The sequence below is a fragment of the Colias philodice genome, chromosome 12, assembly GCF_061535455.1.
Source record: "Colias philodice isolate Cphi_HAF_F1 chromosome 12, ilColPhil1 Martin Lab GWU primary, whole genome shotgun sequence".
NCBI classification, from domain to species: Eukaryota; Metazoa; Arthropoda; class Insecta; order Lepidoptera; family Pieridae; genus Colias; species Colias philodice.
In genome coordinates, this window is record NC_143097.1 from 37,152 (window position 1) to 54,414 (window position 17,263).

The window sequence follows — 17,263 nt, forward strand, 5'->3', positions numbered from 1 at the left end:
GACATCTGTAAAAATATTTTTTTATACTTAGGTTGATTTTATGACATAATATTTCGCGGCCCCACTTATTAGAGGATTACTTCTTCTGTGTTCTTACATCGTGCCGACACACAAGAAATGTTATATTGGTTGCGCAGGGAGGCGCGGCGCTGCGAGTTCCACGTGAAGGCGTCGTCTTCGGACGAAGAGCTGGGCGCAGCGGGCGCGGGCGCGGGCGGTGCGGGCGGGGCGGGGGGCGCGAGCGGCGCGCGCGGCCGCCGGGGCCGCCTGCACGCGCCCACGCACACGCTGCCGCCCAACACCACCTGCTCCTGGACCTTCCACGGCCGACCCGGTAACGCCGTTATATTGGAGCGTCATACACACATCGACAAAGTCTATACCTAAAGATTAAGCGATATCAATGAAGAGCTCGAAAATCAAAATGAAATTCATGCTATCTATACAGATTTTTCCAAGGCATTTGACATGGTCGATCATAGCCTTCTTGTCCAAAAGTTGTACCACGCAGGCATTTGTGGCTCTTTGCTCAGATAGTGCGAATCGTATCTTCGTAATAGGTCCCAATTAGTTATACTCCGAGGTTACAAGTCAGTCGCTCGACCAGTACCCTCAGGTGAACCTCGGTCCCCTATTTTTTCTACTATACGTAAACGACCTAGGTGCCAACATAACGTCTAAGTACCAAATGTTCGCCGACGATCTCAAATTGTATAGGGTAATCAAAAACTATGAAGAAACTATAGCATCACAAAACGATATCAACTGCATTACATTATGGTGCGCATAAAATAACATGTTCCTTAATGTATCTAAGTGTTATCATATGAAATTCACAAGGAAACGAAATCCACTTCATGTAACTTACTCTATTGATAACATTCCAATCGGTGAAGTCACGAACATTCGCGATCTGGGTGTTGTGGTGGACACAAAAGTCGACTTTGTAGTAATTAATAATATGAAATCTTTTTTATTTTTTACTTTTTCGTTTTTGAAGTCGGTTTTTTTTTTAACTTAGTTATTTTTATTCTAAATTATGTTAATATGGTAATAATGTAAATATGTATTCGCGTACATTATTGCAGGCTGTGTTCACCTCTAGAAGGTCTAGCACCTATTACTTGTGATGTATCATAGAATAACCATTTCTATTTTTGTAGTGCTATGTCCAGTTTGGTGGACCTATTAAAAAAAAGAATTTTAGGATATTGTAAATGGACGATCATTTTAAGGTCTTTAATCTAAATATATTTAACTCAAAGGTGAATTTCTGACTGACATAGTGATCTATCATCGCACAGCCCAAACCACTGGGCGGATCGGGCTGAAAGGAGAATGGCAAACTCCCATAGGACTCTGGGCCTGATCGTTACACTGATGATTTATGAGGCATTAAATAGATAAAAATATACAGATTCTATGAATATAATAATTATAGATCTGTTCTATGGTATAGCAGAGATATTGGGGTGTAAAGTAACAAAAATAAAAGTTAGTTTGCTTGAGTTAAATGAATAGCATTGCCTTTTTATACGTCCAGGTAAGTTTATTTTCTATCTACATTGTCTAGCTAATAAAAGTGTAACAGTAAAACAGTCAGGTAATAGAAATATTGGACCCAACACATACTATTCAACACACATTTTAACTTACCAAAACAACAATCACTAGGTAGGTACATTTCTTATATCTTTATAAATGGATGAATCAGGATTCGCTTTCATAATATGACTAACCAATTCAAATAATATCTTTAGAGTAAAAATAGACGATAAGGGCAATTTTAAATATAACGTTACTAAAACTTCACTCAAAAGTCAAACAACAAACATAACAAATCACTCATCACTGACAAAATTATGATTAATAATTTGAAATTTATTAATGGCCAGCTACCTAAATAAAAATGTTATAATTATTATTGATTAAGTAAAATATGTTTTTATTTTATAGAATGACCTAAATTAATTAAGATGTGTGTAAAAAAAGTTAAGTTTTGCTTCTGATTTTTATAACATTTGAATTCAATAAAACTAAAAATGAAAAATAAACATTCATTCGTATTAATCTATATATTTGACTATTTTACTCCTGACAACACTGACATCTCTGAACGAATTATCTTTTTTTTCAAAGATTTGTTTTCCCATAGAATCAGAAGTCAATATTTTACAAATAATTATTAAAATTAACATTTCATAATTTATTAATCATAATTTTGTCAGTGATGAGTGATTTGTTATGTTTGTTGTTTGACTTTTGAGTGAAGTTTTAGTAACGTTATATTTAAAATTGCCCTTATCGTCTATTTTTACTCTAAAGATATTATTTGAATTGGTTAGTCATATTATGAAAGCGAATCCTGATTCATCCATTTATAAAGATATAAGAAATGTACCTACCTAGTGATTGTTGTTTTGGTAAGTTAAAATGTGTGTTGAATAGTATGTGTTGGGTCCAATATTTCTATTACCTGACTGTTTTACTGTTACACTTTTATTAGCTAGACAATGTAGATAGAAAATGAATTTTAAATATATATGTATTATGATTTCTGTAACAGTTAGGCCCAGTTTCGCCATTCTCCTTTGGCATGCAGGTAGATTTTAGGACGTAGGCATCCGCTTGGAAAAAAATTTGATCAATTCTACCCCCAAGGGGATAAAATAAGGAATGGAAGTAGAACCATGAAAATTTATCTTTTCCACGCAGGCGAAGCTGATAGAACAAAATAAAAACATTTCATATAGTTATTTTCATTCATTTCATTTTTCCCCAAGGATCTTTATTTCTTGTTAGTAAACAAGTAGAAAAGTATAAATATTTACTGAAATGTATTATATATATTTACTACTAACGGTCCGCGCGGTTTCGCCCGTGGTACATATTTCGCAATAAAAAAATGTTCTTTCTCAGGGTATAAAGATTGTCTGTGCCAAATTTCATCAAAATCGGTCCAGTAGTTTATGCGTGAAAACCATACATACATACATACAAACCTTTCCTCTTTATAATATTAGTATAGAAAAAGCTCCCCCCCTCCCACTTCCCGAACTCGGATTGACTGTAATTTATTTTTCCTTTAATTTTTATCATATTCCCCTGCTTTTCTAACGGGTTTCGTCCTACTGTGATTTTTTTTAGGATTTTATCATTTTGTAAGGGATTGGCACTGGTCTATTTCGTTTATAACTAAATTAATAATTGATCTAGAGAAAAAATATCTTGGGATTGGATAGTAAACTATATTTTCTTACTGTTAACATTTATTTTAGACATAAAGTCCAAGTAAATCTTAAAAAAATGTAATAATCCTTAAAATAGGCATAATTTTTGAATAAAAAATGAATCGAGCGAAAATGTTACAATAATTACGTAACTGTCTTGTACATGAAAAGAAAAAGACCCAATAAATCATATACTAAAGTTCCATTTTGATTGTATGTGTGACTGTTTCAGAATATTAATGCAAATTCACATAAAATTTAGGGAGCCTCCCCTTAATTTATCAACAATATCTGTTGTTATTGTTTAAAATTGAAAACAAATGTCTAACTGCGGTATGAGGACTTGTGTTCTTTGGAAGTGTTCGTAAAGTTGTCGATCCGGAGGGCGGGAAATCTATGTATAATTCTTCCATTTCAATATCACAAAATTATTCATACATTCCATTGAGATAATATTACTACGTATGGAGGAGACACCACGAACAAAATCTGTGCGCCATTTTTTTGCTCCAACTAAGTTTTAAAAATTATTATCTAGTTAGGTACTTACCGATGAAAGTTATTCCTTTGCACTTTTCCGTATTATTTGTATTATTTGTGCAATATCGTAACACACACGAAGGCATATTTGATGCGTTTCACTTTAAAACAAATAAAAAATGAGCGTACAGTTACGCCATATGGCGTAATATGTTGAGCGGAACATAAGTGATGTAGGCGGTGTCGTCTCCATATGTATATCTCAATGATACATTTTTAGATATTTTTACAATACAAAATATCCCTAGACTTCGTTGATGTGTTATTATAAGATATATTTTATTTTTACAATTTTGTAATAAACATAACGTCGTTCGCAGGAGATCTCGTGTGGATATACTTCTCGAGTTTCACGCAGTACTCGTTGGTAGAAAACAGAAGAGTCGAGAGCGGGGAACGCGACGAGGAGAGCGCGATGACGGCGCGCGCGCTGGCACAGGCGGGCGCGTGCGCCGTGGAGCTGCGCGTGTGGGACGGCGGCGGCGCGGGCGAGGCGGGCGCGCTGCTGGGCCGCTACTGCGACGCCGCGCCCGCGCTGTGCGCGCGCGCCGCGCTCGCCAACGCCACGCGCCTGCCGCGCCCCTGCGCGCCGCCCGACGGCTACGTGTCCGCCGCCTCGCTCCTCTCCATCTCGGCCACCACTCTGCCCGGAACGGCGACGCACCCCTTGGCCTTCTCGCTGCATTACGAGTTCGTGGACGCGAGGCTCGAGGGCGCGGCGCTGCCGATCGCGGAGACGCGCGTGCGCACGGAGCCGGCCGAGTGCGCGCGCCGGCTGACGGTGCCGGGCGCGTTCGCGTCGCCGCGCAACGCGCTGTGGTTCGGGCGCGGCGGCGCGCGGCGGCTGCGCTGCGTGTACCGGCTGCAGGCGGGCGGCGCGCCGCTGGAGCTGAGCGTGCTGGCGGCGGCGTTCGGGCGCGAGCCGCGCTGCGTGACGCGCGTGGACGCGGTGACGGGCCGCCCCGCGTGCTCGCCGGAGCCGGGCGACGCGCTCGAGGCGCGTCCCGGCGATTTGCCGCTCGAATTTGACGACGTCGACGATGAAGTTCCTTCCTATCTCCCACATCTACGAATTTACGAGTCGCCTTGGCCGGGATACCGGGTGAGTAGATTCGTAAAGTCCTGTTACGTATAAGTTATTTTATTTTTATTTTCTTTATTTAAGGATCACAAGTGACCACAGCTTACACACAAGCGTTAACATAAATTTAATACAATTTAATGAAATTAATACAAAATGATAACTAATATTAAAGAATTTAATTAGGACAAAAAAAACTTTATAATCTTGTTCTTCATTACAGGCCCTTTATCAGAAAAAAATATCAATATCTACTAAATTTATCAACGCGTTATATCTTAAAGTTCTTGTAATAGGTGAATTATATTTTGTACTAGATTTCCGCCCGCGGCTTCGCCCGCGTTTTCAAAGGAAATCCCGCATAGTTCCCGTTCCCGTGGGATTTCCGGGATAAAACCTACCCTATGTGTTAATCCAAGTTACCTTCTATATATTGTGTGCTAAATACTTAATTAAATAAATAATAATATTACCTTCACAATCGCCAAACAACGGTTTAGAGCAATTACTCCAGTCAGTCAAGACAATCAATTCACAATAATTCCAAAAGTTTTCAAACAACGGTCAAGTGAATGGTACATTGGGACGACAATAAATCTCATTTTGCAACCTTGTCCGCAGTCCGGAACAATGTTAAAATTGCAATTAAATAATATTTTTTTTTGCTGTATGATCGTGGAAAATATTCCATATTATGTATTTTTTTTTATTTTTATTTATTTAGGTCATCCAACAATAGTCACAACAATACTTATAGCTAGGGTACATAATATAAAAAAAAATATTACAATTATGACAAACATTTACAGGATAACACAACATGACTTTTGAGTCAAGTCACTATGTGGTACACAAAGCAAAAAAAAAAATAAACAAAATTAAGATAATTCCTTTATATACTTGCGGATCTTATTACAATTGTCGTGAAAAATATCAATAAAATTGGCATGCTCGTTGACCAGCTTACTTAATCTACAAATGGGCGAATTTCGGCCAAATACGGTCCTACGCAGAGGAGGAACCAAAGGTGTAATTTTATTACGCGGGTACCTAGTAGGAACTCTGAGATTAAATTTATTTAAGAGTTGAGGACAATCAATTTTATTCTGGAAAATTTTGGTGACAAAAATAATGTCTGAAAATATAAAACGGTTTTCTAGAGATAAAATGTGAAAATGCGACAAACGCCTTTGGTAAGAGGTGAGCCTTTTGCGAGATAACCTGCAAGAGAAACTCAGGTGCCATAAGAATTTCTTCTGTATACGTTCTAGTCTTAAAATGTGAGTCGCGTAATGTGGTCTCCAGACAACCGAACAGTATTCAAGAATGCTACGAACGAGACTGTTGTATAACATGATCTGTATGTATTAAATTTGCAACCAATCTAAGTGTACGGAACTTATGGATTTTTGCTGACTTATAGAAATTTTTGCGACCAAGAGAAATTTTCCTTACGTATAGAAATTTTCCTGGCTTATAGAATTTTTCCTGACGTAAAGAAATTTTCCTTGTTTATAGAAATTTTCCAGCTTATAGAAATTTTCCCGATGCATGAAAATTTTCCTGACTTATAGAAATTTTTCCTGACTTATCGTAATTTTCCCGACTTATGGATTTTTCCTGTCGTATAGAAATTTCTCTGACGTATATAAATTTTCCGGACGTATAGAAATTTTCCTGGCTTATAAACATTTTCCTGACTTATACAAATTTTCCTTATCAATACAAATTTTCCTAGCTTATAGAAATTTTCCTGGCTTATAGAAATTTTCCTGGCTTATAAAAATTTTCCTGACTTATAGAAATTTTCCTTTTTTTTTGAAATTTTCCCGCTTCTAGAAATTTTCCCGACGTATGGAAATTTTCCTGACTTATCGAAATTTTCCCGACTTATGGCGTAAATTTTCCTGGCGTATAAACATTTTCCTGACTTCTACAAATTTTCCTGGCTTATAGAAATTTTCCTTATGTATAGAAATTTTCCAGCTTATAGAAATTTTCCCGACTTATGAATTTTTCATGGCGTATAGAAATTTTCCTGGCGTATAGAAATTTTCCTGCCGTATAGAAATTTTCCTTTCTTATGGAAATTTTCCAGCTTATCGAAGTTTTCCCGACTTATGGAAATTTTCCTGACTTATAGTAATTTTTCCTAACTTATCGTAATTTTTCTGTCAATCGAAATTTCCCTAACTATTGTTAAAATCATTTTTCTAATCTTCCTAAAACTGGAAATTTTTACGACTGATTAAAGTAAACTACCCACCTATTCCCACCCACATCCCGTACGCTATGCTCTCTTTCCACAGGCCACGCGTGCGCAGAATGGCTCAGTATCTGCATAGCTAGCGAACGTATAAACTCGCCCGGTCGTTGGGCGTGGTACCTACATATTATTTCGCAATAAAAGGTAGCCTATGTCCTTTCTCGGGTATCAAAATATCTCCATACCAAATTTCATGCAAATTGGTTCAGTAGATTAGGCGTGATTGAGTAACAGACAGACAGACAGAGTTACTTTCGCATTTATAATATTAGTATGGATTTGTTTTACACGAGGGTAGAAAATCGATATTATAAGAGCTAGGACGTTTCTGTCTACAAGGTACAGATATATATTTTATATGGTTAAGAAGTTCTGGGCAATCAACTTTACCATTTAATATTTTATGCAAAAATGCCATATCTAAAAGTTTACGTCCTTTATCTAGGGAGCATAATTTGAAAAACTTTAATCTTTCGGAATAAGAAGAAAGCTGTAGGTTGTGATGATAAGAAAGTAGGGACAAAAATCTTTTCTGAATCCGTTCGACTCTGTTCCTGTGCACGTCATAAAAAGGAGACCATACTTAATGAGAACAATATTCTACAATATTGCGACATAAACATAAATATAATATTATTTTAGTTCTATAATTTTTAAATTGCTTTGTATTACGTATAATAAAAGTTAAAACCTATTAATTTGGAGACTTTAGTTAACATTGCGTCAATGTGTGGATAAAATCGACCTGTGCCAAGGATTTATTATGAATTACATAAGTTACTGGTATCTGATTTTTATTTCGTGTAAAAGAAATGTGATATCATTTCTGAATATTTAATAATATTTTGCATGTAGGTACACAAAAACGCCGACTTACACACAAGAGTAGGAGATAGACACTGTTATGGCACAAGGAACAGAAATAGAATTGAAATGCCATTTTTCCGATTAGCTAAAGTTAAAAATTCATTTATGGCGTAATTATTTATGTATACGCTTTTACAATAGAATTCCTCATAATATTAAAGAATTTAGTAGTTCTAAATTTAAAACTTATATAAAAATGTACTAGTTCAGAGAGCGTACTACAGTATTCAGGAATATATGGACGATAAAAACCCATGGAGGGTTGTCGCGTAAAAACTACAGGACAGTTCTTTGGCATATTATGATATATTATGTAGATAGATATAAGTTACATATTATGTAATATTGACATGATTTTAAAAGAGCAACTATGGAGTTTCTTGCCGATTCTTCTCCATAGATACTGCTTTCCGAATCGGTGGTAAATGTTAAAATACTTATGTAATGACGATTCGAAAGTGCTACTAAATAGTAGTCTAATTGAATAAATGAATGTTTGAGTTTGAGTTTAAAGACATGCCATTCCCTTGGCACCAATTAAATAGTCTATTAAGGTCTTTTTGTATAAGAAATTGATCGTAAGTACTATCAACAGGTCGCATTAGTTTGAGATCGTCTTGCGTAAAGATAGGGAGCTGTATTCTGGAAGCAGTTTTTTTTTTTAGAAAATGTAGGTAATGTCAGTTTAATTATGTCGTTCACAAAAACTAGAAATAAAAGCGGTCCCAAATGTGATCCCTGGGGAACACCCGACATTACGTCAAAACACTTAGATTGATAACCATTTACAATTCTACGTATGATTTACGGGAACTCAAATATGACCTGAACCAATTCAGCAAAGATCCAGTGATTCTATTCTCATTTAGCTTTAGCAAAAAAATTTTTTTAGTGATTGACTTTATCGAAAGCTTTGCTAAAGTCAGTATAAATGACGTCAACTTGAACACGATTGTCAACATAACCTATAATATTTTGTACAAATGAGATTACGTTACTAGAGGTAGATCTATTAGAGACAAAGCCATGTTGACAACAAGAAATAATTGATTTGAAATGATTGCCAATGAACGGATAAACTATTGATTCAAATATTTTTGGAAAAATTGATAGGATTGAGATTGGTCTGCAGTTTTTGATATTTGATCTGAAACTATCTTTAAAGATTGGAACTATTTTTGCTTCTTTCCAATAGTCAGGGAATAGACCAGTTCGTAATGATTCATTAAAGATAGTAACTAAAGGTGGAGTGAGCATTTTATAACATTCTTTTATAAATTTGGGAGGGATTTCATCAGGTCCCGGCCCTTTATTTCTATCCAAAGACTTAAGTTTATTTGAGACCATTAATTGGTTTATTTCTATACTTTTTTGATTACTTGCGATACTTTCTTCTATTTTAAGACAATAATTATTGTAACATACGTGTAATAATTTATCACAGCGCTTGGTTAAAAGGTCTAAAGTTAATTTGTCCATGGGGTTTCTATATTTTTTATAGCGCATCCTAAGTTTATGTTTCTCTTTTAGTCGTTTTATTAAGTTGTGTGTAAACCATAATGGATATTTTGCAGGGACAGCTTTTGTGAGAGGTACATTTTTATGTATTATCACCTACCTTTTAGTTTTTTTTTTGTTTCCGTTGAGTAAATAAATTATTTATCTTTTTAGAAAAAACCTTGAGAGGTGTCAAGTGACACCCGGATGGAACGAAGTTACTAAAATAACTGGCTTGCTTTCTATGACTTATGAGAGAGAGATAGAGACAGATACACAAATATTGCCCATAAACAGTAGTAGCGCAGTAGTTTACTATGCAACTGCTATGTTTTTCAGTTATTTATTGTAAAAATTAAATAATATTTTTTTTTGTAATTGATAGAGCAAATCGGGAGCAATTTTTTGGAAAAAAAATTGTATTGTATTGTGCCAAGCTAATGTAAAACTTACTTTACCTAACAGTAGTTAACTAAGTGCTTAGTGCTTGGCACCGACTTCAAACCTATTTAGTAAATAGCACATCTAAAAAATACACACATCAACAAAGTCTAGGGATATTTGGTATTGCATCAAATATCTCAAAATCTATGGAGAATTTTGTTATTTTGTAAATGGAAGAATTATAGCTCATTTTAAGGTCTTTAATAAAAAAGAAAAACATTTCATGATTTTTTTTAATTTTCATTAAAAATGTTGATTTTTCTCACCAAGGTGAAAACTTGGATAATAAGGATTTTCATTTCTTGTCAGAAAACTATACATTTCGACTAAAATTGGCAATTTTTTTGCAAAAGTCTAATTATAAATATCAATACTGTCAGCCATGGATAAACTGTTCGAATCTATAATTTACAACAGATTTTACTTTCATCTTAAACCACTGTTTGACCCCTGTCAACACACATATCGATGAAGAAATCGAAAATCAAAATTAAATTCATGCTATCTATACAGATTTCTCCAAGGCATTTGACATGGTCGACCATATCCTTCTTGTCCAAAAGTTATTCCACGCAGGTATTTGTGGCTCTTTGCTCAGATGGTGCGAATCATATCTTCGTAATAGGTCCCAATTAGTTATACTCAGAGGTTACAAGTCAGTCGCTCGACCAGTACCCTCAGGTGTACCTCAAGGCTCTCACCTCGGTCCTCTCTTTTTTCTACTATACGTAAACGACCTAGGTGCCAACATTACGTTTAAGTACCAAATGTTCGCCGACGATCTCAAATTGTATAGGGTAATCAAAAACTATGAAGATACTTTTGCATTACAAAACGATATCAACAGCATTACATTATGGTGCGCAATAAATAACATGTACCTTAATGTATCTAAGTGTTATCATATGAAATTCACAAGGAAACGAAATCCACTTCATGTAACTTACTCTATTGACAACATTCCAATCGGTGAAGTCACGAACATTCGCGATCTCGGTGTAGTGGTGGATACAAAAGTCGACTTTCGCGAGCACATAGACTCGGTAGCAACAAGGACCGCACGCCTTTCATCATTAGACAGACCAAATTCTTTAATGACCCTGAAGTACCAGTATTGCTTTTTAATTGTTACGTACGATCTCTCCTCGAATACTGTAGCCCTGTGTGGAATCCTACTTATGCCGTACACATACAGCGGTTGGAACGGATACAGAAACAATTCCTGTACCACCTAACCTTCGCTCACAACCTTTGCCGTAACCTAACGTCTTATTCTTCTAGACTTACGCACTTTAAAATGAAATCACTTGAAAGCAGACGGACCCTTTCTTATATCGTGTTACTTTACAAAATTATAAATGGTAAAATAGATAATTCTCAATTATTGGGAAAAATTAACATACATGTACCAAGGCCATTCAGCCGTCCCACTAACATGAAAACGTTTAGTCTTCCCTTTTGTCGTACAAACTACGCTCAACACTCGTCATTGCACCGCATGTGTTCAGCTTACAACGAAATATGTAATAACGTCGATATATTTAGCGCATCCTTAAATTCATTTAAAAATTTAGTTTCCAAAATTGTATAAATACTGTATTTAAATTCATCCATAATGTTATTTTTCTAAATCATGTTAATATGGTAATAATGTAAATATGTATTCGCGTACATTATTGCAGGCTGTGTTCACCTCTAGAAGGTCTAGCACCTATTACTTGTGATGTATCATAGAATAAGCATTTCTACTTTTGTAGAGCTAAGTCCAGTTTGGTGGACCTATTAAAAAAAAAATAATTAGAGCTGTCAGCATTTACATTATTTTACTGACAATGTCGGGTTTTTCTTACTTAAAATTGAATATCAATGTCTTATTGCGGTATGAGGTTTTGTGTTCTTTGGAAGCGTTTGTAAATTTGTCTGCTCTAAATTGAGTTGCAAGAACCCGCAATCGGAAGTTCGCAACGGTGAGTGACGGCTGTGCAGGTGCCGGTGGCGTGCCTGTGCGACAACAGCAGCGCGCCGTGGAGCGCGGCGTCGGGCGGGCCGGCGCTGGAGCTGGAGCTGGTGGCGGGCGCGCTGAGCGCGGCGGAGGACCAGCGCCACGTGCACTTCCGCGGCGAGTGGCGGCGCCGCGCGGGCCCGCCCGACTGCGCCGCGCGCCGCCGCCTGCCGCCGCCCGGCCAGCACGTGCACCTGCTCTACCCCTACAGGTGCCGTCAGCCGGGCTGCTCCTTTCCTTTTATTTTACGTTTCCTCATTTTATGATTTCCTCCTTATAATTGACTCTAACGATCTATGCAATATGCAATATATTAATTCAATTATTATAAGGAGTTAAAATTACACCTTGTACATATACTTATAAGTACAAGGTGATTTTAACAGATTTTAGTCTTTTCGAATCTCGAAAATCTATGAATGTAGATTTCTCTCTTTTTAAAAATGATGGAATGTGTCTTTTTAATGGGGTCATTTCACCTGTTCGCGTCCATATGTCTATTCGCGTCCATTTTGCGGATATCCCTTAGAAAATTTACGAAAATATCTATATTTTTAAGTAAAATTGTAATAAGTAAAATATTCGACAATACCTCAATGCTTAGAGCATTGGTGATTTAATGCTCTAAGCCTCAATGTATCAGAGACATGCACACATACACAAAAATTGCCTGCACACAGCCTATCATATTAAAAAAAAAATATTTAATTTTGACTATTCAACGAGAAAGCACAAACGCACGGGATTTTAAGAAAAAAATAGTGTGCAGCGGTGCGTTTGACGGTAAGTATCTTATTGTTTTATGTGAATATTTGAATATGTAACTTTGCTAACAAAAAATGGAATAGTATGGATTATGAATTAGCTTATTTCTTGTACAATTAACAGCTAAAATAAGATGGACGCGAATTACTTCACCGAATTTGTAATACTTCCATATTGCGACGATGCAAACTATACCTTCAGGGCATGACAATAGAACATATTATTGCGTCCACTTGTTTTTCATTACGTAGCAATGAATTGTTTGTAAAAATATGTAATTTATAATGGATTGTACATTTTCAGTGAAATTTCAGCAAATTTTTTTATGATATGAGAATCAGTGTCAAAAAGTCAATAAGAAAATAAGAGGAATATTTGGAAAATATAAACAAAAATAAATTTAATTCATTAGAAACTAAAAAATGGGTAGGTTAAATAGGGTACATAACGTAACTTTGTTTATTGTTAATTTTTATTTATATAATTCGGTATTTTCAGTTTCCTAATAATAATGTTGATTTTAGGATTCCGAACCTACTACCGAATCGAACCACTTTGATATCCGTCTGTCTGTCAAGACCCTTTTTCTCAGGAATGCGTGGAGGTATATGGCTGAAATTTATAATGACTATAATATGAATACTATATGAATACTCAAATCTACGGTCCCTTCAAGCTGTGGAGCCAATGCAATCAAAAGATACAACCGTTTATGCATGTTAGTGAACTTAGCAGATCATTTTTAGCAGATCAAAAAAAAAATGTGAGTTCTTATCGCGTGCAGTTGAGTTCTACAGTTCCTGATACTTTTTAGAAATAGTTCTGGCGTTTTTACCTTAAAAAACGACATTTGAAAAAATGATCTGCCAACTTCCCGTAGCAGATCATTTTTAGCAGATCAAAAAAAAATGTGAGTTCTTATCGCGTGCAGTTGAGTTCTACAGTTCCTGATACTTTTTATAAATAGTTCTGGCGTTTTTACCTTAAAAAACGACATTTGAAAAAATGATCTGCCAACTTCCCGTAGTAGATAATTTTTAGCAGATCAAAAAAAATGTGAGTTCTTATCGCGTGCAGTTGAGTTCTACAGTTCCTAATACTTTTTAGAAATACTCGCGTAAAATGAAACACTAGAAAATTTATTTATGTCATATTTCATCACGCCGTAGCACCATGCCGTAGCATCACGCCGTAGCATCACGCCGTAGCTTCATGCCGTAGCATCATGCCGTAGCTTCATGCCGTAGCATCATGCCGTAGCATCATGTCGTAGAATCGCGCCGTAGCATTACGCCGTAGCATCACGCCGTAGCATCACGCCGTAGCATCATGCCGTGGCATCACGCCGTAGCATCATGCCGTAGCATCATGCCGTAGCATCACGCCGTAGCATCATGCCGTAGCATCACACCGTAGCATCACACCGTAGCATCACGCCGTAGCATCACGCCGTAACACATGCCGTAGCATCACGCCGTAGCATCACGCCGTAGCATCACAGCGTAGCATCACGCCGTAGCATCACGTCGTAGCATCACGTCGTAGCATCACGTCGTAGCATCACGTCGTAGCATTACGTCTTAGCATCACGTTAAGCCGGGTCCAGGTCGGGTTTTATCAAATGTCGTTTTTTAAGGTAAAAACGCCAGAACTATTTCTAAGAAGTATCAGGAACTGTAGAACTCAACTGCACGCGATAAGAACTCACATTTTTTTTTGATCTGCTAAAAATGATCTGCTAAGTTCACTAACATCGTTTATGCTGCAAATTTTCGCAAATTTCGACATTCGGAAGAGAATAAAAATACAGGGAGCTTTACGTGAACACAAACTCTTGAAATTTGGTAAGATACAATGTCTTATAGCACAAATAAGGGAAACTTTGAAAAAATAATCATTTACGGTCATAACATATGAAAAAAAAACAGGTTAATATGGAACCCTCAGTGAACCCGCGAGTCCGACTCGCATTTGGCCGGTTAAAGAAGAATTAAGAATTTGTTAAAATCTAATTTTATTTGCATTTATCTTATTAAATATCACCCAATACAATCTTAATTCCTTTTCTAAGCTTGTGGACGCGAAGTGGTCCACGGGTGGACGCAAACTGGATTTTTTGGACGCGAACTGGGTAAAACGCCTATTTCTGTTGTTTGTCTAAATAAATAAAAGCCACATGATATTTTGAACACAATTGAAAGTAAATCTTAAAAAAGACTATGTAATGAACACGTTACATACATTTTGAATTAAAATTTGTACTGGAAAATTTTTATTTTCTCCTTCAAACTTTCCAACTGCATTAAGTGGACGGGAACAGGCGAAATGCTACCTACATTTTTTTATATACAGTAAAATTATTTTTTCTTGAGATGCGGTCACTAAATTCCAACCAACAAGTATAGTAAATTTAATATTATGCGGTGCAGCTCAAACCGCATGTCGGAGTGTGGCCCCGCGCCGTTCCTACTGGAGGCGCGCGGCAACCGCTCGGTGTTCCTGCGCGCGTGGGGCGAGGAGCTGCCGCTCGGCGCCGAGCCCGCCTGCCGCACCACCAACCGCCTGCTCGTGTACGACGCGCACACCTCTCGGTGAGTGTCCCGCTTGGTGTCCATGCGCGCGCGGGGCGAGGAGCTGCCGCCCGAAGCCGAGCCTGCCTGCCGCACCACCGACCGCCAAAAAATAACGTGTCAACCAATTAAGAAAATGGATTATAATAAAATCTTAACAAGCATTAAAATGTATCATAATATAAACCGCGTTCCGTAGGCTGGTGAAGGCGATATGTCCGGGAGACGACGACGGCCGCACGGTGCACGTGTTCACGGAGGAGTGGTGGCGGCGCGGCGCCGGGCGCAGCGCCGCGCTGCTGGTGGCGTGGGCCGCGCGCGAGCCCGGCGCCGCGCACTTCGCGTGGATGGAGGTGTGGCGCGCGGGCGGCGGCAACTCGTCGCTGTGCGCGCGCGAGTGCGCGGCGCTGGGCGCGTGCATGGCGGGCGCGCTGTGGTGCGACGGCGCGGCCGACTGCCCGGGCGGCGCGGACGAGCGCGGCGCGTGCGGCGCCGGCGCGCGCCTGCTGGCCGCGCTGGGCGCGCCGGCGGCGGCGGGCGCGGCGGGCGCGCTGGCGGCGGCCGCGCTGCTGGCGCTGCTGCTGGCGGCCGCGCTGCGCCGGCGCCGCGCGCGCCGCGACAAGCGCCTGCTGGGCGCGCTGGCGGCCGGCCGCCGCTTCACGGAGGAGCTGCTGTACGACGGCTCGCGCGCCTCGTCGGCGGCGTCCTCCTGACGGCGCGAGCGCTCCGTCGAGTACATCCACGTGGACCGCGAGACCACCGTGTGACCGCGCGACGGAGCGCGCCCCTAGCCTCGCGACACGTTGACTGTACCCGCCCTCGACGTTGCCAATTTTAAAGTATTCACTGCCGAAATGTCACCTTAGGGTACGATCGTAACTTTAAACGAAGTAATTAAGTGTACGTAATATATTTCTTTTACTTTCTATCCTTATTCTGGACTCAGTGGGAAAAGTGCCGCCGAGCATTAGTGTTGTGATATGAGAGGATTCAAAGAGTTAATAAAAGTGCGCCAGTGAGTTATATTTAAGCGAGTCTTGTATAATGTAATATATTATTGTAAGTACGTCTTCGGTAGAGTGGTGTACACAGTAGCGACTATGGAGTTTCGTCGCCGGCGGACTCGCCGATGCGTGTTGCCGTGCAACGTTGCGTGTTGCTGCGTAACGTTGCGTGTTGCTGCGTAACGTTGCGTGTTGCTGCGTAACGTTGCGTGTTACTGTTTAACGTTGCGTGTTGCTGCGTAACGTTGCGTGTTGCTGCGTAACTTTGCGTGTTGCTGCGTAACGTTGCGTGCCGCGTGTTATACTGGAACTCGTCAGTGTGAGGCTCGCCGGCCGTGCGACGTATATTTGTTATATTATGTTGTTATTGTTTTATTTATTTATTTTATTTATTTATTTTATTTATTTGATTTGCCAACAGATGTACATCTTATATTTATAATATATTTTGAGTATGTGACATAATTGGCATGCATAGCAAGATGTAGATCCAATTACAGGCAAATACAACATGCGTTTTTGAGTTGAATTGTATCAAATTATAGCTTCTAATCGTAGTGTAAATTCTAATCAGAAAACATTATTCTTATCAGTATAATTTTTATGTAAAACGTTTTTATATGCAAACAAACTAAGGAAGTTGATGTCAACTTTTGTACTATTGAATAATCTATTATGTTCCCGACAAACTCTAGCAATGACACTGTTGAAGCCTAAATTGGTTCTATATCTTTTGACAAAAAATACATTGGTTTTCCTAGAGTATCTCCTCGGAACAGCTATATTAATTTTTGATAGAAGATTAGGACAAATGTACGAATTAGTAACAATTTTGTATAACAACATTTGATCTGCCATCCATCTCCGATGTTTAAGACTTTCCATTTTAAAAAAGTTCAATCTGAGGTCGTATGATTTTAAAGATTTAAGTTTTTGTTGATGAACAGTAAGGAGATAAAGAAATTTTTTCTGGACAGACTCAAGTCTCTTTATATGA

At 38.4% G+C, this 17,263-nt stretch overlaps 1 protein-coding gene across 1 annotated transcript in view; it reads left to right on the forward strand.

Moving 5' to 3' along the window:
• Nucleotides 1-16,633, forward strand: part of LOC149483703 (uncharacterized) — a 38,599-nt gene extending 21,966 nt beyond the window's left edge. The window contains exons 5-9 of the mRNA XM_089701932.1: nucleotides 138-334; nucleotides 4,091-4,872; nucleotides 11,912-12,138; nucleotides 15,122-15,283; nucleotides 15,462-16,633. Coding sequence (XP_089558058.1) covers nucleotides 138-334; nucleotides 4,091-4,872; nucleotides 11,912-12,138; nucleotides 15,122-15,283; nucleotides 15,462-15,975 — 1,882 coding nt within the window. The 3' untranslated portion in view covers nucleotides 15,976-16,633. The remainder of the gene's footprint in view (nucleotides 1-137; nucleotides 335-4,090; nucleotides 4,873-11,911; nucleotides 12,139-15,121; nucleotides 15,284-15,461) is intronic.
• The last annotated feature ends 630 nt before the right edge of the window (nucleotides 16,634-17,263 follow it).